The sequence below is a fragment of the Blastocystis sp. subtype 4 genome (genome assembly GCF_000743755.1).
Source record: "Blastocystis sp. subtype 4 strain WR1 chromosome Unknown seqid_0374, whole genome shotgun sequence".
In the NCBI taxonomy this organism is placed as follows: Eukaryota; class Bigyra; order Opalinata; family Blastocystidae; genus Blastocystis; species Blastocystis sp. subtype 4.
This window is the reverse complement of record NW_014569173.1, coordinates 1-8,329: the sequence shown is the minus strand read 5'-3', so window position 1 is coordinate 8,329 and position 8,329 is coordinate 1. Positions and strand designations below refer to the sequence as shown.

Genomic DNA, 8,329 nt, shown 5'->3' with positions numbered 1-8,329 from the left:
ATCGCACCTTCATCAGAATCGTATTTTGGAAGACGTGTATATTCTGCGGCAGGTAAAACAAGAGCCATCAGAAAGTTAGAACGATTTGAAATGTGATTATTATCGTTTCCGCCAACAGAGTGGTAGAACCGTGGTTTCTTTACTGTAACAAACCAAAAACTACTCATGCCACTTCAATGCCCAGTTCTCTAATGCTGTAGGACACTTAAGATCCCCTTTCTGAATGATACGGTCAATTTCATCTGGCTACAAATCAACAACAGCACTTTCTCCTACTGGAATAGAAAGCACAACAGGCATATTTTTCTCCGTTCCACTTCGTAGAACTGCCTGAGATGACCGTTTGGTTGATTCGTTCTTGGAGTTTCTTCCCGAAACTGTTGTAGTAGATGTAACATACTTCAATATTTGATATTGTAACAGTAGTTGAAAACTCTAAGAGACAAAAACTATCAAATCTGTACTTGCCATGCTCTTCCTTCACTCATACTAGTTAGTTGAAAGTTATGAGCAGAAGTAGTCCATCTAGATTAACAAGAGACAACATCAACAACTTATTATAAGAGTCTAAAAGGTCCATGAAACAGAAATTGATGATTCTACGTTGTACAAAGTGTTTAGCTGCAATCAATAAGGCCATATCACTGACACCCAAATCTAGATTAAAGATAATCTGTGTGGTTACAGGATAACACCACATTTTTATTGATAGTGTTCTGAAGAAGAATCTCTTCAAAACACTCCTTCCAGAAGGAAATAGTAATTCCATTACTGTTATCAGGAAGACGAGATAACGCATAATAAAGAATTCGCCGCATTTCATCTGAAAATGAAGGATCCAACTAATTCAAATGAAAGGATATTATAAGAAATAGGAATAAGAGCCGACTGCTCCTCAATTAAGCGAGAAAAGTCCTTATCCAGAACAACCATCTTCACCATACTATTCCACTTTCGTGTACGAGAATCTTTTCCAGTCAAAAACAGTGTAGAAGAAGTAAACTGAATGAAATCAGCGACCGAAGGATATGTCACAATGATTTGCTTCTGCGAAAATCGGCTCTGAATACGCTTCTCCAGCTGCTCAGTCACAGAGCAGTCTCGATCAATGCCAATCACACACATCTGAACTCGTTTGTTACTACACATATCAAGAAGAGTATATAGTAGAGTCTGTTTCGATAAATGGCAGAAGGCAGAAAAATGATTCAATACAAAAACTAAAGGAACATTGCAGATTTGCGCCTCTTGAAGAACAATTTCTAAGAATTCCATATTCTTAAACTGTGCATTCTTGAATCGTTTATCTATTTTTGCAATCAATGGAAACAAATACGTCGCATCAAAGGAGAAGTTAAATGACGAGCAATGATTCGAAACGCATCATCATCACTCTCTATAAAATCCCCATCGAGTCGAATCATAATATACTCCTTGGGATCAAACACATCTGCCCATCAATCTCCTAGTACAAAATTACTGTGTTCCTTTAGTATATTTTCTTGATATAAACTGTCCAGACAATAATCTAGTAATAGATGTTTGTTACATCCTCCAGGACCTAACAGAAGAACCCTACATATAAGGAAAAGATACTATGATGACGCTTCATTTCGTTTCCGAATGAATACATCCGATAAGAGTGCTTTGATCGCGAAAATCTGATTCTCCATCCCTGGAAGACTCTTCCATTTGGGAATCGTTTTCACCTTCAATCGGTTTCGTAGTTCCAAGAGTTGGTCCTCAGAGAGGATCATGATCAATTGTAATATGATACACCGGAAAGGCTTTGTTTGAAGTCTGTTTAATACTCTACCACTTTCTGTGGTCTCATGAATATGACTCAAAAGACGACATATCCTTTATTGTATCTCTAATATTGATGCTCACTACTCTGAAGAATAAAGTAGCCTATTTGATTGTTTTCCTATCGTTTCACCAAAGATGATTATCCATTAAGTCCCTCCATAATTCTGTGGTCAACAGGTATTCGAGTCGTATCCTACAACCTGATAGTTTTAGCTGAGTATTCCAAATAAAGGGATTTAGAATCAATTATATCACTTGATATTTGATTATCAAGAGAACCACTAAACGTTTGTTCCAGTGAGTTGATGCATTCATAGAACATTTTTGTTTTTGTTAATACAAAGGTGATACAATAATGGGTAAGAATTGAAATGCATAAGGAGTTTATCCGTAGAAGAAGAAGCACAGTGGATTCAAGTACAGAAGAAGACCTTCACTAAATGGGTCAACCAGCAAACAGCGCCTGTAGGTGTTGTGATTCAGGATCTTTACAGCGACTTCAGTAGTGGAGAGAATCTTGTCACCTTGCTTCAGGTTCTCTTCAAGGAACCTATTGTTGCGTAGGATCTTTATGGTGTCCTATTTATGATGTAGTCGTGTGACTAAGAATCCTAAATTTGCTTTTCAAGCCAACGAGAATCTTAAGCCATGTTTCGACTACCTGATTAAGAAGAAAGGAATTAAGATGGTGAACATTGGACCTCAAGATATATTTAATGGTGTACATAAACTGACGTTAGCCCTGATTTTCCAAATCATTCTCACAGTACAAATTGATAACATTGAAGTCGATGGATTGAAGGGAAAGCATGGTTTACTTCTCTGGGTGAATCGACAAATCGAACCGTATGGAGAGCACGTGTCCGATTTCCAGGAGAGCTGGCGAAATGGTAAAGCATTTGCTGCACTGGCGGCTGCTCTTTGTCAGGGATATGATTTCAATGAGGCAGAGGCTATGGATCAGGATCAGCGTCATGTAACTGCTTATGAGAAGATTGAAGAGGATCTGAAAGTAGCTCGACTTCTGGATCCAGAGGATTTCCACAATGAAGAGATTGATGACAAGTCGGTGTTAACATATGTGTCCACAATCTTCAATGCCGTTGCTAGTGATGATGAGTCTCGTCGTCACATTCAGGCCATCGATAAGGTGGCACAATTGGCTATGAAGCATGGTAGTCTGATCATCAAGGTAGGAATGGGTAATTGTAATCATTGGTAGTATGAGAGAGAAGCAAAGGCCTATGTTAAGCTTCTTGAGGAGAAGGAGGAGTATTTCAAGAACACAGAGCCTAAAGAGTAAGAGTAAGGAGGTAGACTGATAGATAGTGGAAAGGAGTGTCGTAAATTGATCAAGGAGTTAGAGTTGTATAAGAAAGAAGAGAAGGCAGATATCAAGAGTAAGAAAACGGATCTGGAAGGCATGTTGGAGGATATCCATGAGAGTGAGCGTGCTGAGAATCGTCCTATGTACATTCCTTCAGAAGGATTGGGTCCTAATGAAATCTCTCAGAAGTATCGTGATGTGGAGGAAGCTGAGAATGATTATGAGGAGCGTCTGTTGAAGAAGTTCAAGTATTATCTGGCCATTGAGCAATTGATGAACCAGTTGGACCGCAAGTGTCAGCGTTTGAATGATCGTCTTCTTAATAACATTGAGAAGATCAACGATTCGGATCTGGGAAAGTCTGTAACAGAGTGTCAGCAGAAGCTCAGTGAATTGGATGATCTGGAGGCTGAAGATGAGGATACAGATAAGGAGGTGAAGGAACTGCATCAGTTGTTGGTGGAGTTCCCGAAGGATTGTTCGGAGTATACTGAGGCTGTTGATATGGTCGAGAATGTAGAGCGAACACAGGAGGACTGGGATGAGAAGAAGAGGGAATACCGTGATAAGCTGTTGGCCAATTTGGAGAAGCAACAAGAATTGGAGCGTCTGGAACGAGATATGGTGAAAGAGGTGGATAAGATAAGCGAGCAATTAGATCATGTGGAGTTGATCCTTGGTAACAGTAAGACGGATGATCCTTTCGGAACTGCAGAGGCTTCCTCGAATGCTGCTGAAGCTCGAAATGAGCTGGAGAAGGTGAAGGATCGTGTGAAGGATTTGAAGGAGAAGCAGGCTACGCTGCAGAATGAAGGCAAAGATGAGGAAGTGAAGCGTCATCCCGTGAAGCCGATTGAGGATCGTATTCATGCTTTGGAGGGTGCATTGTCTTCTCGTGAGGATGAGTTGGATGAGATCAACAGACACACAGAAGAGTGTAATGCTGCTCTGAAGGAATACGATGAATTGGCTAATGAGGTTCAAAGTTATGTCCAGGATAATACTGATGACCTGCGTGCAAAGAAGGAATTGCCTCCTGCTGCCCAACTGGAAGAGATTCAGAAGAAGAAGAGAGATTATGCCCGTCCTCCTGAATGTTATCAGCGTATGAAGGAAAAGGAGAATCAATGTCGTGACATTGGTACAGGAACCGAGTCGTTTGGTCCAATTAACAGCATTTGGACACAATATGGAAAGCATTTGGATCGAAAGGAAGCGAAGCTACGTGATGACGAAGAACGCAAGAAGCAAGAGTCGTTGTCTCCTGAAGAGGAGACTTTATCTGAGCGTGTTTTCAACACTCTCAATACAGACGGTTCTGGTCTTACTGTGGAGCAGCTCCATGAAGCTCTTCAGGCTATGGGTATCAATATGTCTCTCAATGATATTATGACCAAGCTCCAGGCGATGGGATATGAAGTAGGTCCTGGTCTTCGACTTGGGTTGCCAGATTTCAAGCGCTTCCTTCTGGAGCTCAAGGCTACGAAGAACAATAAGGAAGATATTCAGAACTCATGGAAGTATTTGGCAAAGAACAAGGATGTTATTCCAGAGGCAGATGTTGATAAATTCTTCCATGATTGTAAGAGTTATCCTTATCTTAAGGAGAGTATGCCCGCTGATGCTAATGGTATGTGCGACTATAAGGAGTGGACTGAAACTGCGTTCAAACACTAAGGGATAGCTGTCTGTTATATTGTGTATCTATGATCGCGTGTTTGTTCATAATTATCTAATGGTTCAAGACTTTTCTGATTCGAATCTGCAAAGTATCCGGAAGGGTTGCCTTTCTGCTGTCTGAATAATGGATAGAATTTGTCGCGTACATCAATCCTCTATTATTGGATATCCGAGAAGTATTGGATGAAGAGTTTTCAATACCCTCTGAACTGAAAGATAACATTATTGAAATGATCCGATACAACGTATTGGGAGGGAAGATGGTTCGAGGACTATTTGCTGTTTATACTGCTTATGCATTATCGCCAGAGTGGACTGAGATAATAAAACGGCAGTAGACAATGAAGGGCAGATGTAATCTTAAGGGCCTTTGTTGTTGGATGGTGTGCAGAATTCCTCCAAGGATCGTTTCTCGTTGCGGATGACATAATGGATGAAGCAGAGAGTCGACGTGGAAAACCGGCTTGGTATAAAGTTAAGAAGGTAGGCTGAATGTGACGAATGATAGCGAATTAGATCGGAATGACAAGTATCAATGATACATTCCTTCTGCAGAGTCTCATGTTCCGTCTGTTACACAAAGTAATCACGGATCCGCAGCGCTGCTTTGCAGTAATTTCGGTTTTTGAACAAATTAAGTTCCGAACTGAGATTGGTCAGATGCTTGATCTGAATACAGTTGATCAAGAAACACGCAAATTGAACTACAAGTGGATATGAGTCTATCCCTTCACAACTAGATTCTTCAACTCAGAGTATTACATGGAGATCATCACAAACAAAACAGCTTACTACACAATCTTCCTCCCAATCTATTTGGGACTAGTACTGTGTGATTGTGACATATCGACACTTCAGTCACCACTCCTAAAGGAGATTTGTACAGTTTTAGGGCAATATTTCCAAATCAAGGATGACTATTTAGACGTGTTTGCTGATCCTTCTGTATTGGGTAAAGTAAGAGTAGATAAGTTTAGTTACAAATAGGAAGGAACAGATATTCAAGAAGGCAAGTGTTCATGGGTGATACTAACTGTGTTGTCTGTATGTTCAGAGGAAGACCGAACGTTTTTGCAACAAATGTATGGCAAGAAGGATGCGCAATGTGTAGCTTCGGTGAAACAACTCTTCAATCGATATAATGTGAATGAAAAGTTTTGTGCATATGAAGATACAACCAATCAACGAGTGAAGGAATTAATCGCAACGAATGGATTTCCTGCACGTCTCATTCCTGTTTTTCAGCTCCTAACGCAGAAGTTATTTAGAAAGGCATGACTTGTTTGTATTGTAAGAATGGAGATTGTTACGTTTCTCTTCTCACAGATTATAAATCAAAAGGATCACTTAACTGTAACAAACATAAACTAAGAGACTACACTCACCAAAACAGTATCTACAATATAAGTGAGATTCATACAATGAGATCGGAAAATAACAAGATTCATTGCTATCAGAACACTCCTATCTTCTCCCCTGTAAACATCTACTACACACGTAATATGTAATAGACTAGTAAAAGGAGGTATTTGAAACACTGACACAAAACATACAGTCCAAAGAAATAAAGGTTATGAAAGAAATAATAACCACAAAAGAACAGTAGTAAATGGAATTGATAACTATAAATACCTAGACAATTAGAGATGGTTAGTGTTGGGATGATTGATTATCAAGAATTGCTCTCCTTATCAATTCTAAGTCAAAGAAGGTATTCAAGTCAATATTGTCTCTAGAATTCACTCACGACAAGAGATTACTTCTCTTCAATTTGAATGGCATCTTTGAATACTGTTGTAGAATTGAATATGGATTCAAAATGCTCTAAAAGGAAAGTTCTCGTTCTCAATGCCCTAGTGGGATGAAATGTAGATCGTTGGTGATCTTTGTCTCTCTCGCTATTCTCTTCTTCCTGCTCTCTTGTCCCAGAATATATCTGATAATATAGAGTTGTTGGAAATTGAATCTGTGGATAATAGGGTAGTTATCTAACGGATTTGAGTGACGGAGGCATTAAAGGAATAATTGATGGACTGTTATATGATTTCGTTATTTATTTTGTGGATATGAAGAGTCTGCGCTCTTGGCGAATTGTAGATCAAGCTATCACTGCTTTCTCGTCTTATTTTTCTGCCTCGAATGAGTATATGGTTGTCAATAATAGTAAGGGTTGTTTGGGGACTGAAATGATAGTGAAACAGACAGGTGTTCATACATTTACATTGAGTAGGATTACAGAGGTTACAAAACCACATGGTATTCCACTCCTTGCCTTTTCAGAAAAGGTAAAGGTCCGTATTGGGTGTTATAGGTAGGATGAGAGACTTCAAGCTGAAGTCTGTTTTTCTCTAATCCATCAGATACTTGGACAGCACCCATCATCGCTGGTGTCAGTTCTTCATGATAAGAGTTGGGCATCTGTAGCTGCATATGTACTATAATTGAAGTTGATATAATCCTGTTTCTTTTTGTAATTCCATTTTCTTATGGTTTCATAAGAATCACTCTTTATTTTCTATGGAAGGCAAGACAGTTGAACACAAAGAGTAAATAATGATATATGAGTACATTCTAGGAAAAAACAAACGATCGACTTTGATGTTTGTAAAAGGAATCTATTGTTAAAATTGCATAAAGAATTGGATAAATCGAAGAAAGGATCTGTTGACGAACCCATTGTCGATCTTGTCTCCAGTATCAATCGTATGCATGATTTTTGTACAACTTCCTCATGCTCTGGACGATTTGCTGTTTTCTGTGCCAATTATGATGAATCCCGAGACCAGCAAGTCAGTGTAAGAGTATTCTTTTTTCTATATACATAGAAAGGTGGAAAATGGCTATTTGTGGAACATCGTTGTATTGAACCTCAAGAATTACTAGATGCAACTTTGGCTTCACTACCTAACTGTAAAGGTGTTACAATATTTAAATTAGAACCATTTGTGCTACATGTGAATCCTTTGTAATGGTTTTGAATAATAGGTACAGTGTCGTTCCCCTGAAAAGGCACAAGAGATGTTGGCATTAGCTATTGCTGCTGGATTCCGAGAGAGTGGTATTCTCCTTGGTCGACGGACAATTCTCGGAATTCGTACTACTGCCAATAGTCTAGAGTTTCCTCTTGCTGAAGATAACCACCTTTTGGTTTCTAAAGAATATCTGGATTATATCGTTCAATATGGAAACAAGAAGTTTGAAGATAATCTACGCCGAATTCGTGTTTTCTTTGAGTCTGTAGAGATAGTGATAAGACTTTACTCTAGGTAAAAGCATCGTTTCCTATGGAGGAGTCTGTAGAAGAATCATCAAGGAAAAAGATAAAGATTCAATAGATATACTTGTATGTTTCATTTAGAGTCTGTTTGTTGCATCATTCCCAGATTTGTGTATATGAAGAGTGTTCACACTAGCGCTCCTGGGAAGTTGATTCTCTTCGGAGAACACTCCGTAGTGTATAATCGGAAAGCATTGTGTGGATCGGTGAGTTCCAAACGAATCCATTGTTGGATT

At 39.1% G+C, this 8,329-nt stretch overlaps 4 protein-coding genes across 4 annotated transcripts; 3 read left to right on the top strand and 1 right to left on the bottom strand.

The window, feature by feature from the left end:
* Positions 1 to 159: 159 nt before the first annotated feature.
* On the bottom strand, positions 160 to 1,757 carry JH06_4487 (hypothetical protein; the record flags this gene model as incomplete). The annotated part of the gene is made up of 9 exons (XM_014669926.1): positions 160 to 246; positions 277 to 435; positions 465 to 525; positions 555 to 657; positions 686 to 842; positions 931 to 1,307; positions 1,337 to 1,450; positions 1,481 to 1,575; positions 1,606 to 1,757. The coding sequence occupies 9 exons, from the start codon at positions 1,755 to 1,757 to the stop codon at positions 160 to 162; spliced, it is 1,305 nt and encodes a 434-aa protein (XP_014525412.1).
* Positions 1,758 to 2,494: 737 nt separating this feature from the next.
* JH06_4486 (hypothetical protein) lies at positions 2,495 to 4,813 on the top strand (the record flags this gene model as incomplete). The annotated part of the gene is made up of 3 exons (XM_014669925.1): positions 2,495 to 3,001; positions 3,032 to 3,108; positions 3,139 to 4,813. 3 exons carry the CDS (start codon positions 2,495 to 2,497, stop codon positions 4,811 to 4,813), a joined length of 2,259 nt encoding a protein of 752 aa, XP_014525411.1.
* A 58-nt stretch (positions 4,814 to 4,871) lies between these two features.
* JH06_4485 (farnesyl pyrophosphate synthetase) lies at positions 4,872 to 6,094 on the top strand (the record flags this gene model as incomplete). Its single annotated transcript, XM_014669924.1, has 6 exons — positions 4,872 to 4,917; positions 4,949 to 5,150; positions 5,182 to 5,299; positions 5,333 to 5,526; positions 5,557 to 5,773; positions 5,804 to 6,094. 6 exons carry the CDS (start codon positions 4,872 to 4,874, stop codon positions 6,092 to 6,094), a joined length of 1,068 nt encoding a protein of 355 aa, XP_014525410.1.
* A 1,239-nt stretch (positions 6,095 to 7,333) lies between these two features.
* JH06_4484 (tRNA wybutosine-synthesizing protein 3-like protein) lies at positions 7,334 to 8,086 on the top strand (the record flags this gene model as incomplete). Its single annotated transcript, XM_014669923.1, has 4 exons — positions 7,334 to 7,362; positions 7,392 to 7,611; positions 7,642 to 7,770; positions 7,802 to 8,086. 4 exons carry the CDS (start codon positions 7,334 to 7,336, stop codon positions 8,084 to 8,086), a joined length of 663 nt encoding a protein of 220 aa, XP_014525409.1.
* Between the last annotated feature and the right edge of the window lie 243 nt (positions 8,087 to 8,329).